The 18,090-nt window shown below is 36.7% G+C and overlaps 1 protein-coding gene across 1 annotated transcript; it reads right to left on the bottom strand.

Moving 5' to 3' along the window:
- Positions 1 to 2,942: 2,942 nt before the first annotated feature.
- On the bottom strand, positions 2,943 to 5,759 carry LOC133739159 (ethylene-responsive transcription factor ABR1-like). The gene is made up of 2 exons (XM_062166892.1): positions 4,770 to 5,759; positions 2,943 to 4,091 (listed from the first exon to the last, which is right to left on the bottom strand). The coding sequence occupies exons 1-2, from the start codon at positions 5,293 to 5,295 to the stop codon at positions 3,256 to 3,258; spliced, it is 1,362 nt and encodes a 453-aa protein (XP_062022876.1). The 5' UTR covers positions 5,296 to 5,759; the 3' UTR covers positions 2,943 to 3,255.
- Between the last annotated feature and the right edge of the window lie 12,331 nt (positions 5,760 to 18,090).

The following is an 18,090-nucleotide window of genomic DNA, read 5'->3' on the forward strand; positions in this document are numbered from 1 at the left end:
GGTTACCAAATTAGGGCTGTGCCGGACACGTCAGGCCAAAATCATGTAGATGCTTTCCTTTTCGGAGGCCGGGAAATTGGAATGTTGGGTTATGAATTATGTCAATTTTTTATATAAATTAATAAGCACGATTGCAATGAGTCATCGAGGCAAATGAGCTCGTGTTTGTTCGTCTACAAGTGACAGCCAGAGCTTTGGATCATAAGGAGACTTCAAGCTCAAGCAAGTCTTTGTTTTTATTTTTGTTTTTATTTTTTTTTTATCAAGAATTGGTTCGAGTGTGGGTCTAGTATGGGCAATGTGTGGCCTTACCAAAAATAAACAAAAGCAATATAATAGTATAGGTCTAACACGTTTTCTGTGTTTCAAAACACATTCCGCTTGTACTAATTGGATTAATTTGTTTGTTTTCTTGAACTTTTTCGGATATATACACACACACACAGTGTTTCTCTGTTAAGAACATCCGTATATTTATAGACTAACTTTTCGATCGCATATCCACATCTCGACCGTTCAATTTTTAGGTCTTAATGTATAAATCACTTCTATAAATTTTCAACCAAATTGATGATCATTAAGGCATTCAAAGCTGCGATTTACAATTCTGAACACAAACGGTTCAGGTTGGACAGATTCAGTTCGTTCATTGATTTAATCTAGTTCAATATTTTAATGATCATCAATTTGGCAGAAACTTTGAAGAAGTGATCTATATATTAGGATCTAAAAACTGAATGGTCGAGATATGGATATGTGATCGAAAAATGAGTCTATCAAGGAAATCCGTATATTTTAATATATGTGAAAGTCCTTGTCAGAGAATCACTTTTTTTTTTTTTCGAAGAATAGATAATTTCATTAACTACCATGGCCAGAAGGCACGTACATCAGATGATGTCTCATACCAAAATCATAAATGGCACAAGCTACCAAGCAAACGACAGGTGACCTTCACTGTTAACACATACGCTCACTTATTGAGCATAACTACAAGAAAACAAATCCTCACTACTAACCTCTCTTTGAATAGTAAACCTAGTCGCCTAGAGACCTCAATTGGTGTACAACTAGAGAAATCTAAGATGAAAGTAGTAGAAGACCAAATTTCTAGTAATAGGCAAGAAGACCAGGAAAACCCAAAGCTTTCCTTTGCCCTTATCACGAGCCTCCAACTGCAGCATAATGATCCTCCGAGATCCCAAATACGAAACCCTGAAGAAATAGAGCCTATTCGAATGGTCCACCAAAGAGCCCAATTCTAACAGGTACTTAGAACAGGTTTCGACACTCCAGGCCCATTTGATTTTAGCCTTAAAACTGATTTGGGCCAACCAATCCATTTGGGCCCCCTAGATGATTTGGGCACCCCACTTGCCGCTACTTTGCCAATCACGGTAGGCGCCGCCTCTACCATTCCTTTTCCAATCTGGGCAACAGATGTAGCCACCGCCGTCGTCTCAGATCCGGTCACCCCACCGGCATGCTCTGCTTTCTCCAAAGCCTGGTACGCTTCACAGTGCACGACAACTATCTCCGCCACTTCCACATATTAGAGCGTAAAGGCCTGCACCGCCATCAATCAGAATTTTACCGCTTTGATCTGGGTCCAGAGGTCGCGCGTCTGCCAAATAGGGCCTCTCATCTCTTGGCTTCCAAGCTTCATGCGTCGGTCATTCCCAACTGTGTACAGCCCAGACTTGAGCCGACCTTGCCTCGGCCTGATCCGACACAGCCATTCTTCCGCCCAATCAACATTGAGTCTGATCGGACCGGAGCACCGATCCATATCCCTCACATCAATTATTTCCTTCCAGCACGAAGAGGTGATGAGTAACCTAGGGCTAAGTTGGGTGGTCGTTGCACAAGATCAGCTCTTGATTGTCATCAGCAGATGACGTAGAGGGAGATCGATACCGGCCGCCATGGCTGAGGGCTAGGGTTTAGGTTTCGCCAGAGCCCCATTTTTGATTTTGACCAGTAGCAGAGAATCACCACACACACACACTTATTGTTTTTAAAAAGAGTCGGTAATCATTAATGAAACAACAAAATACATGAAAAGGACTTTGTGCCTAACCCCAACATATATATTATTAGGCTGGACTATCACGGTGTGAGTTCTGGAAGATAATAATATAAAGTGGAGATGACTAGAGATTGTTGCAAGGTCTATCTAGTTTTGTTCTTGGACAATTAGTCTTGGTTTGGTTTTAGGTTCTTTCGGAGTTGAGATATGTTGGGTTTGGAGTTGGAAGTTGTATTTTGAATCATATCATATTGTTATTTTTTTCTTTCTCAATTAACCAAATCGGCTTTTTCAGTTTCTAAGGAGGTAATGATCCAAATGGTTTAGTGGATAAAGACAATGCACAATTGAGAATTGGTTTCTAAAATATTTTTATATTACTGTATTTCTACTTGTAATGTTACTCCAGACAGATTAAACTACTCTTTCACAAAATTCTTTGTAATATTAACATGTTATTAGTAAAATTATTATCGTCCCAAATCAAACAAGGGGGCGGATCCGCCCCCATACAACAATATGGTTAACATGGAACAGGGGATAACAATTAGAACAAATATGCTCTTGATCTCATTCTCAGGCAGAAAAAACACAAAGATAAATTAAAAAATATGCTCCTCATCATTGGAAGAGGGGATAAATTATTAGAACAAATATCCAATACGTTGGGTCCGAGTCTCATTCAGCCCCTAACATCGGATAGGATTCACCATCGATAATTATTACACCAAACTTCCATCCTCATCCATAGTTTTTCTTTTTCATTTTCTTTTTGAGATGATCCTCATCCATATCATCCATAGTTTAGGTATTAAGATCAAGTTGTGTACCCGTCAAATCATACTGAAGCATAACTCTTAACGAAAAGGATAAACATCAAGATCAACACCACAACCACTACAAAGCTGAGAAAAAAAAAAAATAAGACAAAGGCCTTTCTTAATTGATTTATGAACGTAAAGCACAAAACCAAGCCAGGTTAAAAAAAGGTTTCTACTTTCTAATACTTATGTGAACAAACTATCACCTACAATACGAAGTGCCGCTTTGTTTCTATCTCTATACTCCTTTCTTCCCTGACTTTTTTCTCCTTTTAAGTACATAAAACAATAAGACCAAAAACTACGTGCAAAAAACAGGGTATATTTATATGATTTGAAATGAGAACCTAGGAACAAGAAAATATTCTGATTAATAAAAATAAAGAAATAAAAATGATGAACGTATTAGCCGGAAGACGAATGATTGTGACCGGACTGTGACCAAGATGGTGCTGGAAAGCCCGATGAACCGCCCGGATTCTGATTCTGCGGCGCCCCTAAAAAACTTAGCTGCTGCTGATGATCCGAGAAAAGCAGAGGAAATGAAGCAGAGGAGGAAGCAGAGGATGGCAATGCGGAAGACAAAGTGGATGATGAGGGTGGTGGTTGTTGCAATAGCGAGGACTGAAGTGAAGCTAATTGGGAATTGTAGTACATCTGCTCCAGGAAATTCGTCGGCTGGGGTTGTTGTTGTGAGTGAATGTCGATGGAGCTCTGAAGCAAATGAGAGTAGTCCAGATAGTCTCTGAGCAAGTCAGGGGAGCCCTGGAAAGGTTGAGACTGATAAAGCGGTTGTTGGTGTTGTAATGGCTGCGTTGGAGGCTGCAATGGCCGTACGGGTCGGTTTGGCGCCAAATGAGTTGATGCAGAATGTGAACTGATGGACTGAGCGTAGTTCTGGAGGGGTTGCTGTGGTGGTATGACTCTCACATTTTCAGGGAAGTTAAGCTTGGCTCTGTTTCCCCTGAACCTTAAGGCAGCTTCGTCGTAGGCTCTGGCGGCGGCCTCGGCGGTGTCGAAAGTGCCGAGCCAGACTCTGGCCGCCTTGTGTGGGTCACGAATCTCGGCGGCCCATTTTCCCCAGGGCCGCTGCCGGACTCCCCTGTATCTTCTTCTCCTCTCGCCGGTTTCTTCTGGGGAAACAGTTTCAGCAGTTGATGGAGTTGATCTTACTGCGGTGGAAGCGGTCGCAGTGACGGTGCTGCCGGCGGTGGTGACAGATTTCGTGTCATCCTCATAAACTATATCGAATTACAAAGTTTATAGAGATGTAAGTGGGATTACATAAATAAATAAGAGGGTATATGCATAATTTTCTTAGATAATATGTTCTTATGGTGTCAAGTACTGTTTCATTGGTTTTTTTTTTAATAAATAAAAAAATAAAATTGTGAAAATAAATTGGATATCTCACCCTACAAATCTGATGATAGGAAAATTTTAATCTTGTAGAGACCTCTTCTAGACTTGTAAACAAAAAATTTCAGGTGACCATGCAAATTATCATATATTAGAGTTGCTTTTATGCAAATCTTAACGCTATTTTCTGTATGAGGAAATACCCTATTTGATTCTTAAGAAGACGAAGAACAAAAAAATAGTAGTAATTCGATATAGTTTCTGTAAACGAAAAAAAAATAGAAGTAAAAGTAATTTATTTATATGAAAATCCAATGGAATTTTGTTAAGAATTGTAAGAAAATATGAGATCAATGTTTTTGAAAATTCTTGGGTGAAGAAAAGAATGAACAGCAAGGATGATGAAAAAGAAAATGAAGGGTGAATTTATATGAAAATCCAACTGGAATTTTGTTATGAGATCAATGTTTTTGAAAATTCTTGGATGAAGAAAAGAATGAACAGCAAGGGTGATGAAAAAGAAAATGAAGGATGATGAATTTGATTGAATAAATACTAACCAGTTGTTGTTGCACCGGTTGAAGATTCTGGCTGAGTTGCTCTGAAATCAGCATAGCCACCTCTATAAGGCCTATTACTTTGATCCATCAAAAGGGCTTGAGTCTGTTCTTCTCTGCCTCTCTTTTGACCAACCCAGGAGCCAGAAGAGGAAGATGTATTATTATTATTTGAAGAGAAAGCTGATAAAGGTGGAGAGTTGCCACTGGCAGCAGAATAAACTTGACCGAAACTTGAAGCAACTCCACCGCTTGAACCCGAAACGACATGTCTCTGTCCCGATACGACATGCGTCAGAGCCGACACCATCGCCGACATCTCTGCCGCCGGCCGATTATACCCCATAAACATAGACGGCGACACAGTCGACTGAGGTTGACGTTGGAGTCCAACACCTTGTACCAGTTGATTACTCATCAATTCTCCGCTAGCTTCCTGATAGTCCACCGGGACAAAGTCGTCGTTTTGAGCTTGAAACGGCCCGCCGTCACCTGATCTCTTCTGGTTCGCCACCTTTAGAAAGCACATGTAAATCCCAGAACGAGATGTTATGGGAGAGTAAGGCTGACCCAGATCGATCTTTGACGATTTTAGAAGACCGGAGAACAACGGCTTTATATACGAGGATTTCAGAATCAGATCAATTCAAACTTGATCAGCCGCCATTCAAATAGTGCTATACCTGTGCCTCGACTCACCCCTTAATTATATGTATCCGACTTGATCCACCATGCAACTTTCGGATAATTTGATATATGTATTCAAATTATTTAAAACACACTATTGGGATTTTCTGCACGAGTTTCTTTTGGTCGAAAACTTCGTATATTTTTGATGTGATGCTAAAACCCAAAAATAGATAACGGGGAATGAATGAGGCCGCTAATGAGGTGGTGCGAAATCTTGTTCACACACACATAAGGAGAGAGTTTTTGATTTTGCATATGTTTGTGCCTGTGGCGCTTCAAAGGGACTTCTGTCGGTGTACTTCTTCTTTTTCTTTCTCTAAGAGTTCATCTTTGAATTGAGTTGTATCAGCAAGACTATGCCGACAATATATATGTAATGTCTGAGCTCATCTTTGTTTAGCTTAAGATCATAGTAAATAATTAACTACTAGATTAATTGGGTAAATTAATTAATTAAGATAAACATGATTAGCCCATAATTGGTTTGGCAACATGGGCTTAGTTGAGGAGGTATGTCCCCATTACTATATAGATTGAGGTATGAACGTGTGGTGTAAAACCCAACTAAATATAACTATATAAGTTACCACTTATTTTAATTAGACTTTGGTAGTTCATGCACGATGGGTGTGACTTCGCCTACTAATAGATTGTAATATTAGTTTATGTATGATTGTGGACAAGATGTATACTAAGTCCTATTAATTAATCTAAATAGGGAAAGAGTAATAGTTGTATAAACTTGTTCTACCTAATTATTTATTGACTAATTTAGTTGTTACACTTTGTATTTTAAAAAAGGAACTTTTGAAAAAAAATTAAAAAAAAATTGTTATTGAGACCTTCAAATTTTTGTACATTGACCTCTCGTCTTTTCAAATTATTAACTTACCTATTCATTCTAAATATGAAATTATTATTATGGATATGCAACTAATCATATATAAGTAAAAATTATTTCTCTACACCTCCTAATTTATAAATGACATAAACCCTATTTTCATATCTTCACCTATTTATGCGATGATCATTTTTTAAATATAAGATGCTAAATAAGTGACGGACACAAGTACTTAAAAGTTAATAATAATAATAATTAGACTCCAAACACACCCTATGGGTGTGGATAATTAGGTGGAAAGTTATTCCACAGAATGTAGAGAAAACTGCTGCACATATTTTGTTTTTGATTTTTGATTTTTTTTTGTTAAATTTCTTTTGTTTTTCTTTTATTTGTGAATTGACCATTTTGTCTTTCTCAAATATTTCATCAAATGTTTTTTTAATATTTGAGGAATATTTTGGTAAAATTATTCTGTTTTGGCTGATAAACTCTCTTCTCTTAATAATAGTATAGATGATGATGATGATGATGATGATAATGATAATAACTCTCTTCTCTTAATAATAGTATAGATGATGATGGTCATGATCATGATCATGATAATAATAATAATAGAAAAATGCATCATCCGTGCCTCAACTCTTGTGCACCGGCTATGTTGATACCCAGACTCTCAGTGCTACCAATGTGATACATGAACTCATATTTCGCTATTGATGAGATACTTCCGTCAAATTTCGCTGACGGCTCCGTTAGACGTGTGATGTGGCAAGCACGTGGGCCCCAAAAATGCCATGAAATGACTTAAATGACCCTAGATTTTTTTAAATTTTTTTTTTTTTTTACAATCTTCTCTCTCCTCTTCTTCTTCTTCTTCTTCTTCTTCTTCTTCCTTTGTTCTTGTTGCTGCAATCTCAATCTTCCTAGAAAGAAAATTCAGCCTGCCCCCAAAATTAAGAAACAAGCAAATAAACCTAGGGTTTCCAATTGCAATTTCTATGGGTACGGCGTTTCCATCTCCATCTCCTCACGCCTCTCGCTCTCGTCCTCGTCCTCGGGGCACGAGCACGACGACCTGCCCCGACTCTCCCTCGATTCAGACAAACCGAACCCAAACCCAACGTTCTCCCTCCACCGCAAGCCGGCGAGGGCCAAAACGGCAGTCAAGATTCTGGAAATCAAGCAGAGAGCGGCGGCGGATCAGGCGGCGAGGGTGGGACGGAGCTCGAGCAGCCCGAGAATGAACTCGTCGAGGAAAATAGTGTTCCAAAGCTTAGAGTGTAGCTCGAGCAGTCCAAGCAACTTCAACGGTGGGTATGGCGTTTCTCATGATTTCCGGAATCTCACTTCTCTCTTCATTCGTAGGCCAAACTATTGGTGAGGTTAGAATGCGGGGTTTTGATGGCAATGCTGATGATGCAGATGGTGGTGTTGATGTTGAGTTGTGTTGTGTTGTGTTGTGCAAAGCTGCTGGGTGAGAGAGTATGACGGATTGGAAGCCGAGAGAGAGGCCACGACGAAGAAGAGGAGTTGGCGGCTTGCTAATGTTCAAGAGGAGCCCATGGCCAATGCTGAAAAGTTTGCAGAGATCAAGGATAAAGAGTTTGATGAGTAGGTGCAGTGAAAACTTGTACCTTCAAATGTGCCCCGGAAGGGGGAACTTGATTGATTCAATTTTTATCCTCAATTAATTATGTACCATTGCATTACGGTTGGTTTAAAATGATTGTAATGTTTTATGTGTGCATCAGACTTTTTCCAGGCTATTCTTCCTCTAAAACCCATGTTATCAGTCTTGGGGTTGATGTAAACATTATATATACTGTAATTCTGTTCTAGACTAATGAAAGTTGATTCTTGAACTATAAAAAAAAAAATAATAAAGCTTTCTGGGAAGATTGAGATCGCAGCAACAAGAACAAAGGAAGAAGAAGAAGAAGAGGAGGAGAGAGAAAATTGTATAAAATTTTTTTTTTTTAAAATGTAGGGTCATTTAAGTCATTTCATGGCATTTTTGAGGCCCACGTGCTTGCCACATCACATGTCTAACAGAGCCGTCAGCGAAATCTGACGAAAGTATCTCATCAATAGCGAAATATGAGTTCAGGTATCACATTGGTAGCACTGAGAGTCTGGGTATCAACTTGGCCGGTGCATAAGAGTTGAGGCACTGATGGTGCATTTTTCTCTAATAATAATTGAAAATAATACTCAACCTCAATGTTAAAGTTACTATCTATCGACATGAATGTAATTGATTATATTGACACTAGTCTTTATTGACACATGCGATGCATGTGTTAAACAATTTTATTCTTATTTATATTATTTTTTAAATGAAGACTAAATAGTCTAAGGGTATTTATAAATTACAAAAAATAACTTAAAAAGAATGTTTTAAATTATAGAGAGCCTCATCTCGCTCTCTATATTTAGAGCATCTTTAGCAGACTCTCTATTTTGGCTCCTTAGAGCTTCTTTAGCAATGCTAGCCATTTTTGAGTCAAATTTTAGCTAAAGTAGCTAAAAAGTCATTTTGGCTAGCCACTTTAGAAATATGTCTATATTAGTGCTCTCTATTTTAGCTAATTTTAAATTTATATTATTTTTTAAAGGAATATTAAATAGTTTAAATGTATTTATAAATTACATAAAGTAACTCAAAATGAATGTTTTAAATTATAGAGAGCCTCATCTCGTTCTCTATATTTAGGAGTGAGATAGTTAAAAGTTATAATAGAGAGTCACTTAGGAGTCTGGTGCAGCTGCTAAAATAGATAAAAAAACTAAACATGTTCTCTAAAATAGCTAAGGAGCCAAAATAGAGAGTCTGCTAAAGATGCTCTTAGAGTTATAATGGAGAGTCACTTAGAAGTCTGGTGTAGCTGCTAAAGATGCTAAAATTTGACTCAAAAATGGCTAGCATTGCTAAAGATGCTCTTAGGGAGATAACTAAAAGTTATAATGGAGAGTCACTTAGAAGTCTGGTGTAGCTGCTAAAATAGATAAAAAGCTAAACATGCTCTCCAAAATAGCTAAGAAGTCAAAATAGAGAGTCTGCTAAAGATGCTCTTAGGAGTCTGAGGCAGCTGCTAAAATAGAGAGTCTGGTGTAGCTTTCTGGGAAGATTGAGATCGCAGCAACAAGAACAAAGGAAGAAGAAGAAGAAGAGGAGGAGGAGGAGAGAGAGAGAAAATTGTATAAAAAAAAAAATTTAAAAAATCTAGGGTCATTTAAGTCATTTCATGGCATTTTTGAGACCCACGTGCTTGCCACATCACATGTCTAACAGAGCCGTCAGCGAAATCTGACGAAAGTATCTCATCAATAGCGAAATATGAGTTCAGGTATCACATTGGTAGCACTGAGAGTCTGGGTATCAACTTGGCCGGTGCATAAGAGTTGAGGCACTGATGGTGCATTTTTCTCTAATAATAATTGAAAATAATACTCAACCTCAATGTTAAAGTTACTATCTATCGACATGAATGTAATTGATTATATTGACACTAGTCTTTATTGACACATGCGATGCATGTGTTAAACAATTTTATTCTTATTTATATTATTTTTTAAATGAAGACTAAATAGTCTAAGGGTATTTATAAATTACAAAAAATAACTTAAAAAGAATGTTTTAAATTATAGAGAGCCTCATCTCGCTCTCTATATTTAGAGCATCTTTAGCAGACTCTCTATTTTGGCTCCTTAGAGCTTCTTTAGCAATGCTAGCCATTTTTGAGTCAAATTTTAGCTAAAGTAGCTAAAAAGTCATTTTGGCTAGTCACTTTAGAAATATGTCTATATTAGTGCTCTCTATTTTAGCTAATTTTAAATTTATATTATTTTTTAAAGGAATATTAAATAGTTTAAATGTATTTATAAATTACATAAAGTAACTCAAAATGAATGTTTTAAATTATAGAGAGCCTCATCTCGTTCTCTATATTTAGGAGTGAGATAGTTAAAAGTTATAATAGAGAGTCACTTAGGAGTCTGGTGCAACTGCTAAAATAGATAAAAAAACTAAACATGTTCTCTAAAATAGCTAAGGAGCCAAAATAGAGAGTCTGCTAAAGATGCTCTTAGAGTTATAATGGAGAGTCACTTAGAAGTCTGGTGTAGCTGCTAAAGATGCTAAAATTTGACTCAAAAATGGCTAGCATTGCTAAAGATGCTCTTAGGGAGATAACTAAAAGTTATAATGGAGAGTCACTTAGAAGTCTGGTGTAGCTGCTAAAATAGATAAAAAGCTAAACATGCTCTCCAAAATAGCTAAGAAGTCAAAATAGAGAGTCTGCTAAAGATGCTCTTAGGAGTCTGAGGCAGCTGCTAAAATAGATAAAAAGGCAAACATCCTCTCCAAAATAGCTAAGGAGTCAAAATAAAGAGTCTGCTAAAGATGCTCTAAACTATATGAATAAGGTTATTTAAGCCTAATGAGTCAATTTTTTTGTTTAAAAATAAAAAGAGAGGTTTAACGAGCATGAAAAATCTTGAAAGAAAATTTAGAGGTCTGAATAGAAACTCTTATCTTAAAAGATAAAATTATGAAAATTTCAAATTAATGGTTCTAAAAGATTGCCTTGGAAGTTTCAATCCATAAAGGACATGATTTTGGACCATGAAAAGTCATGTGCGCAAACTAATCTAAAGTTCTAGAGAGATTCTTACGTAGGACAAATGAAACACGTGGCTGGTAGGGCAGCCCAATCAGTGAACATGTAAGAGGGTGTTTTGGATATTTCATTTTAATAAGTAAAGACAGTTTCGAAACACACTTAAAATTTTCTGGATTTTGATTGGACTGCCTTACCGCCACGTGGTACGTTTGCCCTATGTAAGAATTTCTCAAAATGCTCAAATTTGACTCTCTTGAATATGGTTGTAGTGGAGGCTTTCTTTTGTACTTTTTTATTTATATATATATATATATATATATATATATATATATATATATATATATATTTTTTTTTTTTTTTTTAACCCCACCCCACCCCCACCCTTGATGGGGCTCGAACTCTTGACCTCTCATATGAAAGACCAAAGCCTTACCACCCCACCAAACACACACACCCCCACCCCACCCCCACCCTTGATGGGGCTTTCTTTTGTACTTGTTTTGTAATTGTATTACATTTTCGATGAAAAAAAAGGTCTTAAAGTTTCTCTAATCAATGAATATTTAAGGCCACTTTTCAACAAGACCAAAAAGAAAAGGCACCTTTTTCAAATGTCATTTATATTCAGACAAAAAAAAAATGTCATTTATATTAAGTAATATATATGACAACTAGAAGCATCTCCAGTAGTTTAAGATATCAACATTACTGTTCATTATCATCTTAGTGAAAAACCCTAGGGGCGCATTTCAAATTACGCTCTTTGTTGAACCAACTGTGCTCTTCGTTGACTTAGTAGCTTCTTTGCGTTGAATCTTAGTACTAGTACTCGTCGTCGGATTGCAATAAGTTTTTGGTCCTTTTCAGCAGTGCCATTTAGATCAAGCCGGCCAATATCTCTGCTGCAATTGTTTAGTTAGCTTTTTTGGACTTGTGGAGCGCGGTATGGACTGTTGGAGAAGACGGTTGTAAGCTCTGACTTTATGATAGGAGTAATTAGGAGGTGATCCGTATCTGCGTTTTCCAGATGCACATGCCTTTGTGATAGTGGTATCGGTTTTGTATTAGTAGAGAGATCAGAGATACAACTAATAAAGAAAGAAGACAGCTGAAATTAAGTTTAAAGTAGTTCAAGCTATGGTATGTCAACATTTCTCATACATGTCTTATTTTATGTAATATTTATCACTTTGAGGACTTATATTACCACTTTAAGGACTCATGTGGTAATTATAAAAAAATCCTCAATAAGGTAAATAATATCCTTATTAAAGTAAAGTAGGTAACTAAAAAAGAGGTCCTTGTTAGAATAAAGAAGGTTCTTATTTGAGTAATTAAGTCCTAAAATGATAATTGTATTTGAATAATTAAATTTTAAAAGTAGTAATTATATATATGTCATACGTCAACATACACTAGAATTTTCCATATGAAGTGATTGCAAAATTTACTTTTTTGCTACAAAAACTTGACAATAAATTTTCACTCATTAAGAGTAGACTGAACATTTCGCATCCGAACATATATATTTTCACAAGGCAAAAAAATGAATGCCCATTTGTGACAATTTTGAACAATGTCAAGCACATTTTAATTTTAATTTTTTTTAACAATTTCTTTGATCTTTGAAGGGAAAAGATAGTCATGTTGATCGTAAACATCCATGGAGTAGACTATTCCATTGAAACAATAGAAAGGTTGATCGAGTCAAGACCAGAAATGAGCCAAGATATCATTACGTAATGATGAATTATGGTCTAAGACAATGAACTCAAACCAAAGAATGAAAAATATCTGTTAATTTTTGGTCGCTGTTAAATCTAAACCTACTAGTTCGGCAGAGCTAACCCATTGTCCCAGCTTTAATTAGCACTTGGGTTATGTATGATATGACCAAGGAAGAAAGGATTCTTCGGTGAGGCTTGTCGTATAGGGAGAGACTTGATGTGGAAGGAACCTTATTATTCGATAATGACAATTCAGATTTGGTGCGGCGCATAATTTTTTGACAAATACCTGTAGACTTTGGTCAGCTCTCTATTTATATCACACGTGGACTAATGCGTACGACTCTAAATCCTCCGTCGGTCCAAACTTGGAATTTTATCATCTCCCAATCCCTTGTCACATAAAAGTTTCTTAAGACAATGGTAACCTTTCTCTAGCTCATGAGTCATGAGTTCATGATCACATGTGATGTTGACAAGGTATATATGTAAATATTGTAATTTACTACCACCGAGCATAACACCCAACTTGATCTTTAAGCTCTATCTTGAGATGGTACCCAATACAACTCAGGATTGAGGAATGTTCCTACGGTACTTTTGTTATTTTATTTATTCTTAGATAGTGTAGGGTGTATTTCAAGATGTGCTTAAACTTATTAGCCTAAAATTATCGAATTGCTTAGGTAATGACTATATCTAACAATTCTTACGAGCGAGTCATTATATGTGATTTTATTAAACTTCAATGTGGTTGACTATTCTTCTAAAAGAGAAAAAAGGATGAAAATCTAATTAATATATGTAGAGAACTAAGTCTTTCTTATTCTTCAAAAAAAAAAAAAAAGCCTTTCTTATGAAAGCATGACTTTCCATATTCACATTCATTCCCACACACACTCTTTAATTTTCTGCGCAACTTAATTTGCTTTCAACAACCTACCCAAGCCACGTAATAACACATGTGTTTCATTTGTTTTGTAATTGACTAGTTCATCATCATATCGATCATATTCAATCCGATCTGTCTGGGGTGGTTGGCCGAAAGTTGAACTAGTCAACAAATCAAAACAAAATTCTTTGCATGTGTAGAACCAAAAAAAAAAAAAAAAACTAGAGAAAAACCCGACTAACTAACGGTACTAACGATCAAATGCATGCACGTTCCTAGAAAAGGTTTGGATCAAACCATTTTCTTCACTAGCTTCTCCTTTTTCTTTCTTTTTCCTTGTGTCATGGAACTTAATTAATCTCAATATGATTTATTTGAATGTTAAACGTAATCAATCGAAGGAGAAAGTGAAATCATAATAGTGAAATGCCCTGCCATGCATGCTAAATTCGTCTACATGTACTAGATTAGCACACCTTTAATGAACTCATAATTAAAGGTCCTGGGTTAGCTCAGTGGTTAGAGCACCCACTACCTGAGATCAAGGTCCTGGGTTCGAGTCACTATGGGGGTAGGAGTGAAATCTTTTGATCCTCTTTGTCAAAAATGAAAAAAAAAAAATAAATTAAAGGAAACCCACGAGTTTTACTTTTCTTTATATTTTGATAAGAAAAGATTACAAAACAGAGAAAACTAAATCTAATAGTCTTATTGACAACTAAATCCAAAAAGGTAGATATCTAAGGCAGTTAACCACTAAAAGACATGATTGACAACAGTAGAAGGGAAAGATCGGCTAATTCTAATTCTTTAAATATATGCATCGTGAGTTCTGCTTTTACTATTTACGAGTAAACCTTTTTTCTTTTTCTTTTTCTGATTCATGCATTCGCATATATTTATGTAGAACATGCGACAATTCCCTGGTTTTAGGTACCCTGGTTCTTACATTGCGTCATGGAATTCAAAGAAAAGGAAGAACAAAATCTGGAATTGTCGAGTGATTAACAAAGAATTTAATTAGACCAAAAAGAGTAAAGACAGAATTAGCTGATGAAATTGTGTTCTTGCCTGCCCTACCCTTCGTACGTGGAACAGATTGAGACATACTAGCTACTAGAGCATTAAGCTTTGCGTGGGAGCTGCCAAGTTTAACAATAAGTTTACTATAATTCTAACTTAAATTACGAGTGATGAGTATCTAATTAAAAGGTGTGAAGCATGCTAGACACAACGAAATAATAGTTATAACAAGATTATTTGGAGTGGTAAGGCTTTGGTCTCATATATAAGAGGTCAGGAGTTCGAGCCCCATTAAGGGTGGGAATGGGGTGGGGTTTTTAAAAAAAAAAAAAAAAAAAAAAAAAAGATTATTTGGATTAAAAGGTTGATGGACTGAGTATTCCTTCAATTCAAATATTGGATTCAATTTTCATGAGCAATGATGTATTGTCTTAAGAAGTTAAGATGAGGTCCACTAATTATAGTTGATTAGATTTCGCCAAAGTAAAAAACGTAAAAAACAAGCGAAGAGAATAGGCCCACTAATTAAGTAATAAAATGACAACAGTATGGAGTAGTTCAATATGACAATTTTAGGCCAGGGTCAAGATGTGACATTTATTAAGACATCACCTGGTCAGCAACTGATCAGGGATCATTTGCTCACTCACCGTTCGATTGAAATCGGACGGTTGACAGATCTCCTCCCTCAAAATCTAAATATCTGTCAACCGTCCGATTTCAATCGGACGGTAAGTGTGCAAATAATCCATGATCAGTTGCTGACCAGGTGATCAGGATCGCTATTAAGATTATAGCTCTAAAAGCAAGAGTCGATGCTAAGCCATAGACGGCCTAAATCAGAATTTAAACCCCAGTAAACAAACACCCATTCAAAATATGGAATGCACAATTTATTTGTAATCTTACACTAGAAAGCAAGAAACCAAAAGCAAAGAAACCTTAACATGAACGAGCTCACCCTAGACCCTAACTATATAGAGTAAAAACTTCAAATGGTACCTGAACTATTGCGAAAAATATTTTTTGGTACCTATGAATTTTTTTTTTATCCCAAATAGTACCAGAAGTATTGCACCGTTACCAAATATAGTACTTCCATTCAGGGGCGGAACTAAGATTCGTAACTTCGGGGGGTCCAAACATAAACATAATATATGAAGATGAAAGGGGTATTGATATACTTTTATTTTCATTTTGAAAAACTGTTAATTAGAGATTTTTTTTTTGGGGTCTTTCACATTGATAAAGAGTTTTTATTTTTGTTTTTTGTTTTGAGAATTAATAAAGAGTATATTAAGTGGCTTTTAAACGTATCACATATTTTGTTGGATTAAGCAACATCTTATTGATTTGTTAAGTTTAATCTTTCCTTCTTTTCATTTTTATATGTGACAATGTATTATTATGTGATTAGGCCGGGGGGGGGGGGTGTCCAATTTATTAATCATCTTCATATTCAGTTTGATTAGCAGCCTTTTGGCTCTCTGAAAATTGTACTTTTATTAAGTCAAAATGATATAAAGAAAAGCTTCAAAATACATTTTAGTTACTTTGAAAAAGAAATTAAAAAAAAAAAAAAGGTAACGGAAGCTCCATTCTAAAATTTAGAACAATCTTAAACAAGAAACTTGAACTTTATTCTAGGGGACGCCGACACAACCACTAGCTGCTACCAAGTCTTCTAAGCATTCAATTCATCTTCAGTACCTGGAACCACAACAAATTACTAATGAGATATAAACTCAGTAAGTAACCATAACACACCATGTATAACAAATAGGAAGGCATTTCATAATTATATACAATATAATAAAATGCATAGTACATGGAGTGCACTCAAAACAAATCAAATTGAACTTTCTAGATCCCTCTAAACATAACATACTAATGAGACCCAAGCATATCAGAGGTGGGAGACAGACGTCACCCGTCGGTGACGAACCCACTATGTGAGCCATATAACAGACAATGCATAACTTGCACTTACAGAACAGATTTCTCCCCAGACAGCCTACTGGTATTGATATGCCAAAAAGAGTACCTAGTGGAAATCTCTTTCAAAAACTTATCAAATTTTGCATGATGCACACGTACTAGTATAAGCCAAAGCAATGACAACAGAAACAAAAATGGTGCACTCAAAATCATAAGTGTATAATAAATATAGTAATATATCATCCATAATATATTTATCATGGTTCCAGAGCAAACAAAAGTTACTTACCTCAACTAACCAGGCTATACAAGCAACTAGTACAACGTCTGAAGTTGCGATTTCTTAGCCTAAAGCAAACAAAAACTCAAAATGAGACACGAACTAGAACCTTATATGTGATGCCCCGAAAATTCGTATTTATTTTCCGAGGATTTTCAGGAATCTAATTTATGGTTATTGGACAATTTCGTGGCTCGTGGACGGAGTGGAAGTGTTTCGAACGAATTATTAGTCGAAGAATATGGTTTTAGGGGGGTTGCAAAGATTGACTTTTTATACGTTGGGTTTCTCCGAAAACTTCCTTCACAAAAGTCGTAGAACGCGTCGATATGAGTTCGTGGATATGTGGAACGCATCAATTGGAGTTCGTATGAGAAAGTTATGGTCTGCCGAAGTTTTGGGAAAGTTCTATAAACAGGAGTTTCCATTTTCGGAAACTTACTAGTTTCATTTTCTCACTTTCCATTTCCGGAAATCAGAAAACTCTCCGTTCTCTCTCCTCACCCGCGACTGACCCGACCCGGACTCCGTGTTCTGACCCGGCCAACAGTCCTTTTTCCGGCAACCTCTACCGGTGAAACTTTCCAGATCAATTTGTCTCCACCGTGCGCTCCTCCCTATGGCATCCTCTAGCCTCGATTCTCAGCGGCGACGGCGCAGCAAGGCGGCAAAATTTGGTGTATTCGGACCCGGTTGGAAAACGCAGTTCCGGCGACGTCGTGGCTTCATGCTTCTTGTTGTGAGTTCGTAGGAGCCTCCCTGACCGATCTGTGGTGGTTGTTTGGATTGATTTACGTGGAAATTGGTTCAACTCGGATTGAATAGTGATTCACGGTTTGTGAGGAAGTTTTCGACCCTTTTTGCTTAGATTCTAACTTGACGCTAGTTATGAAAGTTGATTAGCATGCTGAGATGAAGATCTTTGATGTTGGGAGTTTTGTGAAATAGTGAGTTTTGACCGGCGGGGGTGCGCCACCGCCTGTGGTGGCGTTCTGGCGGCGTTCCAGCCGTTTAAGGGACTGTTTTTGGTATTATATATCTTCTACTTGTTGATACGAGCGTTTCGATATATAATACTCAATTTTTGGAGTTCGTATGAATTTGTTATGATTTTTACGGTTTCAGACCGTTTGATTTATTCGATCCGTGAGGATCCGACTATCCGATAGACTTGTGGTTCTGTCACATCGATCTTAAAAGCATTCCGGAGACATTGGGTGGTCTCAGATGAGGTTTCGCCTCGATTGGTGTTACTCTCAGGGTTGTTGTTCGATTTGGGGATTCGAACTTTAATCACTTGGTGATTCG

The sequence above is a fragment of the Rosa rugosa genome, chromosome 3 (genome assembly GCF_958449725.1).
Source record: "Rosa rugosa chromosome 3, drRosRugo1.1, whole genome shotgun sequence".
Taxonomy (NCBI): domain Eukaryota; kingdom Viridiplantae; phylum Streptophyta; class Magnoliopsida; order Rosales; family Rosaceae; genus Rosa; species Rosa rugosa.

Excerpts from the sequence above, each read along its gene's own strand:
- LOC133739159 (XM_062166892.1), bottom strand. The coding sequence starts at position 5,295 with ATGTGCTTTCTAAAGGTGGCGAACCAGAAGAGATCAGGTGACGGCGGG. Across the intron at positions 4,092-4,769 it reads AACCGGTGCAACAACAACTG|TTTATGAGGATGACACGAAA; the intron begins GTTAGTATTTAT and ends AATTCGATATAG.